Genomic DNA, 16,248 nt, shown 5'->3' on the forward strand with positions numbered 1-16,248 from the left:
ATAAAGCTGGCTTTATCCCTGGACCCCTCCGTTGTACACAGCCCCCACAGCTGATGCAAAGAGGAGAAGGGAGGAAAGGGGAACTGAAGATCTTCTTCTCTTCCTCTCTGTAAGCATCACGTTGCACCACTGTGTGCAACGGATACTCCAAATGGGAAATTTCTCAATAAATTGATCAGGGTATATAAGGTATATCCATCCTTCTCAACATTTTTTTTAAGTGCTTTTGTTGTTTGAATCATAAATTTCAAGAAGCAAGGCGTGTATTTGACTGGGACACTTGTACAATTTCATTTTAACATTCCTCCTCTAAAAAGCTGTTGGGGGATTTTCTTCTAAAGACCTTTACATTGTGCTCATTTTATTATCACAGGTACGTCTCTCTGGATTTCTCCCAAAAGCTGAGTCAGACAATTCTTTGACAAGTCTTTCGAGTTCAGAAAGGAGTTTCATTTTTATAAACAATCGTCCAGTCCATCAGAAGGAAATACTGAAGGTAACATCCTCTATCTTTTTAGTCAAGGAATAAAAACTTAACTTTGAGGACAGAGAGACCTATCAGCAACATTTTGCCTACATAAAATAACTAGAAGAAACTCATTACCGGTGAAGATACTAGCATTTACAATAGAAACTTCTTCTACAAGTCTGATATTTCTGGTCTCTCAATTCTGTTACAATTGCTGTGTTCACTTGTGGCCACAGCTCTGGCTGGAGGTTATATTTATAGCTGCTTGAAAAAAAATGCAATTTCAAATACTGTGTGTAAGGAGCCAGAATAGTTGATTCTTCTTTCATACCAATCTAACTCCTGTGCAGTTTTCTCTGAGGCAACTTTATGTGGTTTCCTCTAAGAGAATTCTTCTGAAAATGAAGTTTTGATTCTGTCTGCTACTTACTGTGAGCTTGTCAAGCAAATATGCATACTTTCCCTTTAAATTTGCATGTGAATTCAATAAAAATGAAAGTGATAGTCCACTAGTATTGGCTACAGCCAGTCATTGTGTAAGGCAGAATTTGATACTCTTAGGTTTCTCACACTACTGAACCTTACAGCACCTCGGAGCACCATTGCTATTCTTATCCTAGCCCTTCTCAGGAAAGAAAATTTTATGTGCGGATTTTAAAGTGGAGACAATGAAATAGTCTTCACTGGATAACCAAAGCCTTATGGAAATAAAACCTGAAATTGCGTTCATATTCTAAGTGACAAATAAGGCTAACTCTGTACTCCATCTCCCCTTAGTATTTGGCTGTGCCTGATTCTTGCCATAGTTTAAAGCTCAGCTTAAATCTCTTGAAACAGACAGCTTTTTAACCAGAACGCGGAGCCATAGATTCTAGGTGGGATGGAAGATAGTTGGTTTTAGGCCAAGTGAAAGTAACAATACATTTTGAACACGTTTTGATGAGTTTGAAAAACAAACTTTTTAAACTGCTTATCTTTAGCCTCGTGCTCCGTTGTTGTATGACGGAAGAAGTGCTGATGGACCTTTTTACTATAATTCAGTGCCTGATAAGGCCAGACTGAGAATATTGAGTTTAAAATAGCTTTAATACATGTAAATAATTTTAATGTTATTTAAATATTAAAAATTACTTTTAAAAATTAAAATATAATCTATAGCAACTCCTCCTTATTTTTTATGTTAACTCTTCAGTTTTTTGTTAACACAATTTTTTCTCCAATGTATATGTCTATTGAGGAATCTATGATACTAGAGGAAAATGCAAACATCTTTATTTGATCCTCTTAGTTAGCAAGAGCTAAACTCTGAAACAACTAAATAATTGTGTAGTCCTTTAGTAGGAGTTTTCAAGAGGATTGTAGAGAAAATATTAAGGGCAAGCAGAGTTTGAGAGCAGTCGTAAATTTGTAATTGAGTTAATAAATGGCACAAATTAATCCCTGTTCTGGGAAAAAGGCAGGTCTGGTGCAAGTGTTACTTTCTCAGCCTTTATTTTGGATGAAGAAGGCAATAATGTAAAAAATAGTTGTATGCTATGCAAGTAGAGGGATTTTTAAGAAACAAGTACAGAAATAGTAACGTTTGTTTTGAAAAAGGATTGGAATTGGTGTCTACTTTGGGCATTTTTTAATACAAGCTTATCTTATCTTTTCTCTAAGTGAGATCAGTGCATTTATTCAGAATGTCAATGTAATTACCCTTAGTATCTTGGAGTGGATCTTTTTTTTTTTTTTTTTTTTTTGTTCTGAAGACTTGGGAAGCACCAGTAAGTACCATTTTGATAATTATTCTGGCATGTATATGTACCCATGAGGATCTTTTTAGAGTTCCTTTAATTTGGGGAAAATAGACACAAAAATATTTTTATATTGCCAGATTTTTATATTGTTAAGTATTGTTTCTGTGCTTTTGTGTCTATTTTAATGCCTTTACTGATATCTCTTTACTAAATGATTCTGTAGTTAATTCGACAGTACTACAGTCTGGTGACGCATAAGGACTGTGCTCGTTTATACCCTGTTTTCTTTTTGAATATTACTGTACCTGCTTCTGCTGTGGATGTGAATTTAACGCCTGATAAAACCCAAGTTTTACTGCATTATAAGGTAATTAATGTCTTAATCTCTTTATGAATTGTCACCTTTTTATTTACATGATAAGCATAATAAGAGCCTTTTGGACTACTGAAATGGTTGAAAGTGAACAATGTTACTTCAGTGTTTTTAGTTATGTGATCACTGCCTTTGTGACAGGACTGTTTTATTTGAAAATTATTGAACACACAAAGTGGAGGATTGTTTGAAACTCATTTCCCAGTTAATTTCAAAGATCATTTTTACACTGCCAGATATGTGTGTTCATCACTTTGTTTCCAGATGGCTTTACAGTGACCAAACCTAAAAAGAATTATGATGTGAATCTTTAAACAAATTACGTGCTTAGTTTTATAATTACATGAAGTAGGGTGAAAAACTTTTTAACGCATCATAGGTTTGGGGAGAAGGGGGAAAGTTGAATCCTTTTGCTGAAAGCAACGTTTTGCCGTTATGTGTATAGATTACTGTTGACATCACTATGTTTCAGGATATCCTGTTCATGCCATCAAGACTGAAAATTTAGATCACATTTGCCCTAATGTTAGAGATGGTGTAGTGACAAATCTTTTCATAAACTTGCTCAAACTTTTTGGCACTTTCTATTCAAAAATAGTGCCACAGAAATTAAGGCTATGTGAGTCAGGCTGTCATTCAAAATGGATGAAGGTGATACAATCACAGCAGTATGTTTATCCTTTTCTTCACTGAAAGTCGTTGTGTATGTTAATCTTGCAAATGTATTGCCTGTTTAGTGTCACTTATATGAAAATTATCATAGCATTCTCACGTTTGATCTAATTTTAAACTATCCTTTGGCTTTAGAGAGTTTTTCCCCACCTCCACCCCATCATTTAGTAGAAAACCACATTGGAAACAGGCACTGTGAGAGCATGTACAGTGTTCTTATGTGATGCTGTTAGTGCTTCTGTCTTGACTCTGTGCTTTTAACTCCATATTAGGTGGGAATGACTGTATTTGAGATTTATTTGTTTTTTTAAGCAATCAGTACACATTTTGTGATACCAGAATAAACCAATGAAGCAAAATACTTTGGAAGTCTTTAGCTTTAAGTATTTCCTCTTCAGAGTCTTTTAGACTGTGCATGAACAACAGAAGTGCAATAATCTGGATAGATTATTTGAAAAATATGCTGATTAAAATCACTTTCTTTTATTATTGTTTTGTATTCTTAATATCTGTCAGTTACATTCTAATTTTTTTCTTCATGCATGTATGTGTGGTTTTTCTGTGTGTTTTTTTTTCCAGGAATGTGTCTGTCTTGCTGTTGAAAATGTGTTGAAATCACTGTATGGGCCACTACCTGCTACAGTCTCTAGTGAGACTAATAAAACAGATGTTACCTCAGAAGACATGTTTGTTCGTAAAACAGAACAAACAGATGTGGTTGTTAATGAAATGGAGCCATCTGGAAACAATGATCTCCACGCTCATACTTCATTCCTTTCATTCAGCAGTGATGTGCAAAATTGTCAAGCAGGAAAAAACACAGAGATCTGCTTAAATAATCAGACATTTTGTGGTGATAATATGCACTGTCTCCTTGACAAAGAAGAGGTTACTGAGAGTGATGCCTTTCAAGACAGTTCCTTAAAAAGTGTGTTGTGTCAGAGAAAAGAGTATGGACAGAATATGACAGATACTCTCAACACTGCTCCAATGGACCCTAAGTCTAAAAATGCTGATGAGCATCTTTTGAGAACTGATAATATTAATGAAATAGAAAAAAATGAAGAAGTCTCAGTCCCTAAAGACTTGCCTGAAGTCTCTGCTGATAATTGGAGTATGGGGAATGGATTTACAAACTGTTTAGGAGGCAACCTGGAACCTGTTAAGATTTTGATTCCTGAAGTTGGAGGAGCAATTAATAAGCAAAATGAATGTACTGGTGACCAAACCCATAACCCACAGGGCTCAAATCAAAGTATAAAGAAAGTGAGTGTGATAAATGATAAATCAGGACAAGTAATGGCTTATGACTTGATTAGTAGTCACATAATAAGGAAACCAAAGTCTGCTATAGCACTTTTCACCCAAGAGTATCGTTCAAAATTGTTAACTGATAATCCAAAGGCCAGCATGGAGGATATCCTGCTGCAAATTGAAGAGCAGTGGAAGAATTTGAATGAAGAGGAAAAAAAGAAGTAAGTTTCCAGGCTGCATCTTGCTTCTAAATCTAGTTGTTGCCAATGAGTCATCTGCAGTGAATAAAAGAAAAAAGTTAAAAATTGCCTGCTAGTGATTCATGAAAAACAGAACAAAAAATGATTTTTGGCTTTTCAAGATCAGCAGATATTGTGAGTTGACATGTTAGCTGTGTGCAGGCATCCTATTCATTGATATATTTGTTTTGCTACTGTATTTACCATTCAGCAGTTAAGTAGGAACAGTTTTGTTTAATTGTGTTTTGAGATAATGGGCAAGAATATGTATTTTTTGAATCGAATGATCTTCAGTTTTCTATAGGCTATATATTGTCACTCCAGATGCAGTGTCAATGAAAACCAGCACGGTGATGGATGAGGCATTGTATAGTTCCTCCAGAACTTTTTCCAACCCGCGATTCTTTTTTATTGCTATAAAGGGAGAATTCTTTTTCAAGTTCTTTAGTACTTTAACATTTGGTAAACTCCTTTCCTAAATTTAGTTTACTAAGTATCTCAATCCAGGATACCCTATAATTGTATTTATAAAACCCAATCAAATGACACAAGGAATTTCTTTTCCCTCCAAACAGTTATTCCAGTAGTGGTTCAGAGAATATGGTACAGTCTGAACTTTATACTGTCTTTTTCATTTTATTCTAAATCAAATTGTTTTTCAGATTACAATCTGAACAGATGAATTTCATATTCTCTAAAATAAATTTGGGCTTTGAGTTTTTGAAATTCATCTGAAAGCAAGAGTATTTTAAATTGCTGCTTGCCTAATTTGGGGGCAGAGGGGAGATTATTTAAAATATATATATGTATTATCACTACATGAGATTTATGTTGTGATCAAAGATAAATCAGAAAAACAGATTCTGAGACATCCTAAGAGAATTTTAAAAAAATACCCTCCAAGTTTCATTTCTATTTTATGAAATGTAAGAAGATTATGAGGTATAATACAAATGAGGAAAAGTAGTTCTTCATGGATAACGATTAGTAGTTTTACATGTAGTGATTTGAATATGGTTTGAGAAATGAAATTTGTTTCTGAAAAACAAAGTCAATGGAAAATCGTATGAAAAAGTATATTTTTCTAACGGATGGAAGTAAGGTTTGAGGTATTCCACTGAAAAAGAAATTACACTAGCCTAAGCAGAGTGTAATAACATTAACAAGAAATTTTGTTAGGACAACAGTAAGAAAGAGGAGCTGTACCTATTGAATCGCTGTTAATGCATCTGGTTCTTCCCTGATCCTATGCTTCTTGACTTTCTTATATTTGAAAACATGCACATTATTTTGATTGAAAGTACCAGGTATGTCAGAATTAAGCAAAACCTTTATATTTTTTTTCTAATTTACATAGTTTAGAGGTCCCAAAGCAAGCAACATGTGCTGATGATCACAAAACTCTTTCATCTGTGTACTAGGTCATTAATATTATAGTAGAAATCTCCTCCAATTGTATTCACGCTTTTAATGAAATGAAACAAAAGGTTCTGCCAGCTGTTTCAGGAAATTATAATTTTCTCTGCTTTAGCTTTTGAGATTTCATGGTTGCTTTCCTGGTACAACTGTTATGTTTAAGAGCGTGCCTACAGATTAACTTTGTATTAGTTCAGGAAGGAGACCTATCTGCTAATGATATTTTGCTTCTATATAGGAATGAGTGCAATATGGTCCAGTGAACGTCAAAGTGAATGAAAATTTTACTATTCATTGTACTAATATATTTCACATTTGGTGTATCTCTTTTGCACTTTTAAACTTTACACTGGAAATAACAAATATGAAGAAATATGCAGTTATCTTTTCCTTAAAGGCAACCATCCAGAAGAATTGTTATATGTCTGGCAGACAATTCAGGCCTTGCCTACTAGATAGTCTGGATAGACTGGGCCACCTAGAGGTAACAAGAAATGTATATGCAACAGGACAGCCGAAGTGCCACAGTCCTACTGAGCATGCAGTACCTCCAACTTCATGCAACCTTTTTGGCAAGACACCGCTTTTCCTGGGCTCTTGACTCCATCCTTCTGTAATGAAGAGTCATGTGTCTGTGACAATGGGTCTGCTTGGCTTCAGCATCTCTGTTTCTCTCTGTGGCTCCTCCAGCAGGTCTAAATGAGGTTAAATCCCTTTTGGGAGCAGTACAACCAACAGATGGCTCACAGTGACATAGGATAGCCTTTTCAAAACAAGCCAGCATTTATTACTCAACCGGAATGTAAAATGTTATGGTCTTTAGGTTATAATAGAAGGGGAAAGCTTCCATGCATGTCCATGTTGGCAGCTTTGCATATCCTTCTGTTTCACAAAGCCAGGACTTAATTTCTTACACTCGCTCTGCTCTTACTTAATACAGCTTGTGTGTGTTTCTGGCCTTAATATTTATTGCGTATCATATTTATTGCCTTGACAGTGGAAGCAGAAATTATCCTGAAGATGTAGGAAAGGTTCAGAGCTACACACACAGTACCATGGGGCTAACAAATCACCTTCTCAGTGCTCTACAGTAACTCTCCATGGACGTATTTGTACCTTGAGGAAAATATAAGATCATTTCAGGTAGCATGGCCTTTGCAGTCTGTTAACAGATAAGAGCAGATGCATAGACAATCATTGCAGACTGGCAGTAACTAGATAACGTGTGGTAGCTTTCTACTCGTGATAGCCTTTTCATGAATCTCAGCCCTCACCTTGCTGTGTGTGTGAGAGAGAGAATATAATTGTATGCATGTATGATTTATTAAGCCTTATTTGCAACTCTTTGGGTAAATTATACCAGGGGAATTATGCTTGCTAAACAATTCCAGAAAAAAAAATCTTTTTAGTGTATTTTAACTTTCTAGTCAAGAAGTTCTCTTTCCTTTGGATGGTCATTAGATGGTAATGTCTGATCATTGGCCATCCATTGTATCTCTAGGCAGCTTCATTCATATGCTGCCAAATATTAATAACTGGTACCAATCCTTCCATACTGTTCTTGTCCCCAGCATCTCTTCACTCCTAATAGTGGGTCCCTGTTCTCCACTCTTAAGAAACAGTGCTTGTTGCCTGAAACGTGTGCTTTTCAGCAGCCGATTGTGCTGCCAAGAGTGTAGCACCTCTCTGTTCTGGGCATATGTGGGCCAATGCAAGAGGCTCTGTCTGGTCAGAGTTTACTACAAGCTGTCATATTCAAGTAAATGTATTTGTCTTCCTGGTGTACCAGTCTAAGAGATTGCTAAATATTTCGTTTGGGTTTAAGATGCAAGGGGATAGTAACAAATCACGAGGTCCTTTTTTTTCCATTCAAACCAAAGCTGCCTTTGAGACTAGGCTTCATTCTAGCCTTCCACTTTCCTCTTTCTACCCAGTTTTGCAAATTTCCTTTGCTTTACGGTTTTGCAGTTTGAGGAAAGGACCCTGAATTTGCAGTCTTAATTCACAAAGCAGAGATGAAACGTAACTGTTCTTGTAGCCCATCTTGATTGTCCTTGCCTCTGTTGAAGGATTTTTTGAAAAGAGAAGGGAGTTCCCCTGTAGTTTGTAAACCTGCTGTTTTATTTGATTCTGGACAAATACTGTTAGTGATACGAACTTGCAAAATCCTCCCAGTCAGCCTTTGTAAGACTAGATACTCTTTTCTGATGGAAGCCTAAAACAACAGGCAGGTTAGGCTTTCTTTGACAGTGAGTGGTTTTGTTTCAGATTATCAGTTTATCACTGAAAGGTCAGTACTCTTGTACTCTCCTTCATAACCATTAGGTCATTTCAAAACAAAGGATTTATTTATCAGGTCAAAACTATAAGTGTATTTTGGATAAAAATTTTCGGTTCAAGTAACTTCCTACATTCATTTTAAAAAGAGCAGATGTTTTTTATCTTAACATTTACTCCATATTTTCTAGGACATGATTTATTGCAAGAAACCACTTAAGCTGACTTTTTTAGTTAACTAAATATTGGTACCATATGTGAATGCTAGCACATCATAATTAATTGCAAATGTTGACCCTTTTGTTGACCTTAATTTTCCAGCTTGCATACACATAATTGAATCAAACTGTTCCAGCAAGTAGCAATAAATAAATATGACCAGCTAAAATACTTATTTCCAGTGCTTATATATGATAGTACTACTCTTTATTGAAGATTGGGCTGGTTTGAATTACCTGACAGAATTCAGAGTATCAGATGAGGGAAATAGGAGGGAGTTGAGCAAATCAGTACTTTGACCTTCTAAAAGTAAGATTCATATGCACTAGGCAGGCATTAACCTGGCATCTATAAAACTTAAGCTTTCCTCCTGACATTCGCAAACTCATTAAGAGTCCGATTAGATCATAGAGCTTTACCGTATAGTAATGAATTAGACAGCATTTAGGAGTAGTTTGTTATCAAATACTTCTTGAAAAATCTGTAATTTGATTAAGGACATGGTAATCATACCAGTACTGAATTCTCAAGGTTTGTATTTATGTGGCTAATTTTAGGCCCTTTGAACTGAAATGTATTTCTTTATATTAAACAAAGGATGAGGCTTATGCAACTATTTGTACTCCAAACTCTCAGGTAAGCACCTGGACTCTCCTGGAAGTTTGTAGAGCTCTAGAAGCTTAATTGATTTTGTGAATCAGGCTGTATGTGCCTGAGACAAAACTCCTTCCAAAACTATACAGTTGATTACAAATTAGGATTAAATGTAGTCTTTAAGATGCAGGTCAAAAGAAACTCACTGTAGTTCTCTGTATGATGCAGTTTACTCCTTCTCCTTCAGTAATTCAGGTTTTGCTGGCTATCTTGATGAATGAAAATTTCCAACTTGCCATATTTACAGGGTAATGTAACAGAGTCTCCGTCCCTGATCTCCTTGCCACCTCAGTCATCATGGAAAGCGTATTAACACTTAAACGTACTTAAATGGGCCATAGAAATCCATGTTTATGTTGGTACGGTTACTTTGTCTTTTGATAAAAAATTGTAGGAGTTGGGATTTGGGATTTTTGTCTGATTGTACTCCTGTTTGGTTCTCTCTGTCAAGTTATGAAATGAAAGCTGCTAAAGACCTGGAGCGGTACAACAGGCAGACCAGGAAAGCCCTGGAGCAGAGTGGCCACAGGGCAGCGAAGGAGACGGCGAGGGGACAGAAACCCCGGCTGAAGGCTTCCCTGTCCGACCAGCAGAAGCTTGATGACATGTTTCATTCGCAGATTGAAAAGAAGCAGAAATCTGACCAGCCTGTGAAAACTGTGACAGTGCCCTTCTCTCTGAGTTCTTGTAGACGTACTTTCCCAAGGCACAGGAAAAACAACACAGACGAACATGAGCTTTGCCTCATCCGTCGTCAGAGTTTTCCTGATGTCTGGATATTTGCTACCGAGGAAAAGATAATGTTGCTGAATCCATATAGACTGGAAGAAGCTCTGCTGCGTAGAAGATTGTTGATGAATCATAAGCTTCCAGTAGAGAAGCTGGACAAGCCGATTGTATTAACAGACAGGTATAGTAGAAATGACCAAAAAGTTGTACATCATTTAAAGCATCATTTGTAATTATCTATAGTAAACTCTGGTAAGGCCTTCTTTGCAAATTCTGTGATTTCTTTCTTTTACCTTTATTTATCTTTATGGCCATGCAATTTTTGTGTTTTGTATCATTTTAGCTTATATTAATGAGCACGCTCCAGCTGAAATAAGTATGAATGTTGATGAATTTCATTGGTAGTGCAGTGAAGGCAAATTTCTTTGCTCGGAGAAAGATTAAATGTTCTAGATTTTCAGAGCTTCACTCTAGCTAACTTTCCCCCATGAGTTAGAAAATGTCTGATACGATTATTTTATATGTCTACATTTGGTTACTTTTTAAGATGTGTGAATGGTTGATACTTTGTGTTTCTTCTTTAAACAAATTACTCTTTCAGAATATTTTTTATAAATCTAGGTCACTTTTTTTTTTTTTTCCTTTCTTTCTCACAGCTTCAATTTTCAAATTAAGGATCTTTTCCCCCTGGGGGCTTTTTTTTTTTTTTTTTTCAGTCTTCTTGGTGGAGCTCACTATATGGCTAGTCTCTATAAAATGCAGAAGGATTACCAGAGATTCAGTGGATCAAGTTATTTGTCAGATCCAAGGCTTGTAGCAAATGGATTTCAGATAAAAGTGGTACAAGGTATGATGATTTAAAAATATCTTTCGGTATGAATGGAACTTGTTTCTTCCGTTTCAATGATTTGAATGATTGCTAATCATCTTATCTTGCTATTCTAGATCACCTTATCTTTTAAAGCACTAACATCCTGGTTAGTGCTTTAGAGATTGAATATTTGTATGTTTTTCTTAAGCATAACTTGGAGTGATGCTGCTGGCAGTGCAGAGGCAGCTTTCTTGGGGTCAGCTCTACAGAAGAGGTCTCTGCTAGCGGAATTCCAAGGAAAGCCAACTTCTTTGGGGGTACTACCTAGCTGACAGCTCAGAGAAAAAACTTGCTGTAAGAGCTGCTAGAAATGCTATAGCTTCATGTGTTAGAGCACCCTGCATATGTAGAGTGATGACAGATCCACTGTAACATATGGGATCTTTTAAGGGTAGGTACAAAAAAGGGATGCAGAGCAGCCCCTTCCTTCAGAGGATAACCGTCCTCTTGGGAGGAACAGAGCCTGCACTGTTTTCTGATTCGCGTACGGCGTAACTGAGGATCCCTCTTCCTGGCTGGCTAAGTCCCTTGATAAATAGGAAGAGCTTTGCAGAAGAGGTGTTCATAGAAAATAATCATTGAATGAATGAATAGAAGAATAAAGTGCTTATTTTAAAAGAAGGCTTTAAAAAGGCTTATCCAGTCCAGCAAAAGAAAAGCTGAGCAGGTCTATGATTTGCCTCTAGAAGTACAGGGGAGGAAGAGACTAGAGCATAGCCTTTTTGCTAAATACTTTTTTTTTTTTCCTTCTACCACCTGATATCTAAGTTTGTACAAAATCTAATTAACACAAACTGGATGTGGATAAATTTAATGTGAAAATTTGAAGACAGTTCCTAGGCGACAAAGGAGGAGAGTTGTTAAGCAGTCTTGTGCTATTGGAGATGAAACTTGAAATTTGCTTTAAAATGGAGTTTTGAGTTTAAGATCAGAATGAATAATGTATTAAGAATATAATTTTAATTAATTAATTATAAATAATAATATAATAGAACTGCCTGTTACAACAAGGGGCCGGACTTAGTGACACAGAGGTTTTATTCTAATCCTGCTTTACTAACTATGTAAAATTAAGGTCATGAAAACTTGTAAGAACATTTTTTCTTGTTAGGTTTAGAGATACTGAAGGTAAAAACACTGCTCAGTTGAATTAGTATGCAGTGTATGAGCTGAAGAGCCATAGTGAATATGACAAGGACTCGATCCATATCATAGGACTTGGCACATATGAAGACTGAGAATCTGAGTTTTTCTCTGTCTTGCATTTTAACTACTTGAATTAAATGTTAATAATATCTGAGGCTTGTCAGTCATATTTATTAGCTTCTGCTGATGATGTTAAAGCAGTTAGTCTTTGTTATTAAAAGAAGATACTATTGCAGATGAAGGAAAAAATACCAGCAAACAAATGGAATTTCATCCAACCTATTTTCCAGTTGACCTGAGGATTTTTACTCGCTACTTCCCCCTTCCTTTCCTCTCTTGCTTCTTTTTTCCTTAAACTATTTATAGATACTTGCTTTATATTGTGTAGAATGACCTGCAGACCAGATGTGATTTGTCCAGTTTACACCTGAGTATTCTGTAGCATTTCTCAATTTTGAAGGGATAAGTTTATTTCACAATACCTTCTTCACTATACTTATAGAAGCATTTTTATTTGTTTTCAGAGTTCAGTGTCGATTTTTCTGATTCTTGAGTCTTGGACATAGCCTAAAAGGAGGACAAATCTTCAGCTAGAAGTGACCTCAGAAAAGCTGTTTCTTTAGTATGTGTTTAGTATGTGTTTGGGAGTGGTGGAGAATGGGGGAGAAAGGCTGCACTTTTATATAGTGGATGATTATTATAGTTTGTTGCCATTTATGGAGAGGTGCACAAAATGAAAATGTGCATTTAACCCATGGTAGCTAGAGCATTTCACCTTAGCAGTATTCCTATACACGCACCTCAACCTTCATTGTGCATATACCTTTATAACTCATTTTTTCCAAAACTTATTGATCTGATTGGGTCAGGCCTAGTATTTGTTGTTTTCTCAACTGAACTATTAATTCTTTCTTGTTGTCAAGGTCCACTGCAATATATTTGAAGGTCTGTGCTTTCCTTGGGGACTCCAACCCTGGTGTCGTTGTGCTAGATGTTCCTTTCTGATTGCTGGTTGATTTCTTGTTAATGGCCACTGGTGCATGGCTTCCTTTTTCATCCTGGGATTAAGAGTTTTATTTCCTGTGGCAGCAAACTTGAATTTTTTGACAGACGTTCTCTTTGATGTTAGCAGCAAAGATTCTATTTCTTGAATGTGAAAGTGTCTCTCTAGTAATTTCTTCCGGCAAAATAGCAAACTCTTCTGTTGATTCATGTGGATAAGATAATCTGTGATGCCCTCAGTAGCCTTAAGATACCCACTGAAAAAAAAGAACAAAGGGAATTTAGCTGTTCCAGTGCTACATTTGGGGGTGCTGGCCACAGTAGAGGAGGCTTTTCTTGACCTTTGGTGACATTTGAAGAGGATTTTCAGTCTAGTAGGTTGCACTGATTATTTGCTTAAAGCTCCACATATCCTGCCAAAGGAGGAGAAGGAACCTGAATATTGCTGCCCATTATCACAAATGAAGTCTACTTGTGATAGCCAGATATTTATCTGTAGCACAGGACCTCTTGCTTTGGCATTGAAAACTTCACTAGGACTGTTCTCTGGGCAAGTGTAATGATCTCAAGCTTTCACTTGGACACAGGGGTCTTGAGGTATTGATAGGTTGTTAGCTTTGTTGAGTCTTCTTATGACCAAAGGTTCTTAAAAAAACTTTATTCAGCATCTGTGATAACTTCATACCTCCTCTAAGGGCAGTCTGAATGCCTTGGGAGGCAATAAATGAAAAAATTGTAGGTTTTCATCTCTATATTATTTAAGCCTTACAGGGTTCAACACTGGTATTTTTCAGGCAGCCTTGTAAGAGGAATCATGAGAGAAGACTGAGATGTGCTTAGGGAGCCATACCTTACCATCTGTTTTATCACCAGCAGATGCTCAAGTCAGTTCTTCAACTATACCTTTTAATAGTTGCCATAGCTCCCGGCTTTTTAGGATCATTGTAGAAGTTGTTACTATTCCTTTGAGCCTTTTCTTTCGTTAGTAGAACAGGCTCACCTTTTCTCAGTCATCTCTCACGAGATGAAACCAAGGGAAGTCTCTCTCACATTTCAGTTAGCCTCCAGAGGCCTCATTCTCTTTGTTTTCAAAATGATGATGATGAGAAGCCAACAGCAACAGTTGCTGTAATCATGTTTTTTTTTTTTTTTTTTTCTGAACTGGTAATAGAACTAGAATTTAAACACAAAGTTCTTGAACATTTCTGTGTGGGAATCTTCTTAGCCAACACAACGGATTGCCTCTACTATGCCTCAATCACTGAAGTCTAATTACCTGTTAATACAGGACCTTTACACTGGTATGTCTCATTTAGCAAGATCCAGTTATTTCTGTGGCAGTGCATAGATGAATACACAGCAAATGCTTTATTCCATGGGGACACAACTTTCCTATCGTACCTAGCATAGCACTCTCCCCTTGTAGCCATTGTAGGTACATGGAAAAGCAATCAAGCTAGAGTGATGTGACAAGAACTACAAACGTGTTGACTCTTTTCAAATAAGATATATTTTTCAGTTATGCTCTAATTTTAAATGACTTTGTCACTTACATTTTTTGCTTGGTTTTCTTTTTTCAGTTTCTGCTAGAAGAATTTGGAAATAGAGGGCGATACATAGTAGTACTATTCTTCAAGAATCCCTAGTTCCCTTTGACACTACTACTAAAATTGTTTGCAATGACTGAGTGTTCAAAGATGGTCCTGGTTAATGGTCTTAAATTTCTTGAAGTGCATGGTTGAATTTCCCGCAAGCTGAGATGGTGATGAGGGGTTCTTTTATTCTTTAAAGTTGATGTATAGACAAGGTGCTCTGTTTAAAAACTGCAAAGCAGTCCCATGGTCTCTAGGTGGTTTATTGCCAAAAAGGAAATCTCTATTTCACATTGTACAATACACTCTAAACAACCTAGACATCAGGCTCTGCTTAAATGTAGTCTGTATGGGATTGAGTGTATTAGCATGGCAACTTTTGGGTTGGAGGCAGACTTTTGAGAGTCTTACCATGGAAATGAAACCGCACTTCTCTAACACAGTTGCAGCCTATTCTGCCTAGTACAGCACCTTTTTACTGGCAGGCTTTTACATCATTTGGCAGTCCTTTGTCTCATTCCATTCTCCCAGGCCGTGATTATCTGCTGAAGTACGAAGTAAAGACACAACTCAACTAGATCTATTCCATATTTTCTCTTGATGAAGTGAAGAGAGGGTTTTACAGGAACTGTTGTTTATTTAACAACAACAACAACAATCTGGACATCTGATTCAATTTGGAAAGGTGGCTTTGGTAATTCCTTTGCTGCATTGGGCTTTCATCTCAGTGGTCTTTATTCAAGATACTTCTTTGCTGTTTAAGATTCTGCTTTTTAGCATCATACAGCATTGAGGAACTTTATAAAGATTTTGATCCTGATAGTTGCCTACCTGCAAAAAAAAAAAATGTAGAATTGATTTATCCTTACTTGGATGATTGGTCTCTAAGGGACAGCTCGTCTCTTAGCATAAATAATTTTGTTAGTCTTGCTCTAAATTGGGAAGTCTTGGAATGAATAAGCAGAAATTGAATTTCGTTCCCTCAGAGTGCTTGGAATTCATAGATGTACAACTAGACTCTTTAATGATCAAGAGCTTTTAGCCAGTGGGCTGGTTCTGAACTTCAGTTCAAGGCTGTTCTTATAGAGACTTCGTATGCTTTCTTTCAGAGTGATAGAACGTGATTTGAATATACAGCGTTTCAGTGATGACTTTTTAGAACTTGATACACCTTGAATTGTGCCTTGACTTTAGAGGCTAAGAAAATTGCCAGGTTTTGAAGGTTTTATGGTTTGTTTTGTTTTTTCCCAGAGCTTTCTTTTCCTTAGGATCCATCTGATGCATTTCTGATCCCATGGACAAGACGACTGATATATTAGACTTCACTTTGAGCATTGCTAGTATTGTGAGCTGACTAGTGTTCCAGGCACTTTTCAGTTCAGAATTCTGTGTCCTCTGGTTAGAAACCCAGAGCCCTGCCCTTATTGCTGTATCTTCTGTTACTGCACATGGGCCAGCTCCTGCCATCTTAAAGTCTGGATGTTGAATTACTCTTGAAGTTAGAATGGGACTGGTCATCTTTCATCACTGATGATCTTTTCAATCAGAGAAACCTATCAACCATTGATTTATTGGATTTGTTTGCCTAAATGCTTA

The 16,248-nt window shown here is 36.6% G+C and overlaps 1 protein-coding gene across 5 annotated transcripts in view; it reads left to right on the top strand.

Moving 5' to 3' along the window:
• Nucleotides 1-16,248, top strand: part of PMS1 (PMS1 homolog 1, mismatch repair system component) — a 46,897-nt gene that overhangs the window by 24,082 nt on the left and 6,567 nt on the right. For all 5 annotated transcript variants that reach the window (XM_062579154.1, XM_062579152.1, XM_062579151.1 and 2 more), the window contains 5 exons: nucleotides 374-496; nucleotides 2,432-2,575; nucleotides 3,833-4,728; nucleotides 9,764-10,222; nucleotides 10,758-10,888. In XM_062579154.1, the coding sequence (XP_062435138.1) occupies nucleotides 374-496; nucleotides 2,432-2,575; nucleotides 3,833-4,728; nucleotides 9,764-10,222; nucleotides 10,758-10,888 (1,753 nt within the window). The remainder of the gene's footprint in view (nucleotides 1-373; nucleotides 497-2,431; nucleotides 2,576-3,832; nucleotides 4,729-9,763; nucleotides 10,223-10,757; nucleotides 10,889-16,248) is intronic.

This window comes from Rhea pennata, chromosome 6 (assembly GCF_028389875.1).
Source record: "Rhea pennata isolate bPtePen1 chromosome 6, bPtePen1.pri, whole genome shotgun sequence".
Taxonomy (NCBI): Eukaryota; Metazoa; Chordata; class Aves; order Rheiformes; family Rheidae; genus Rhea; species Rhea pennata.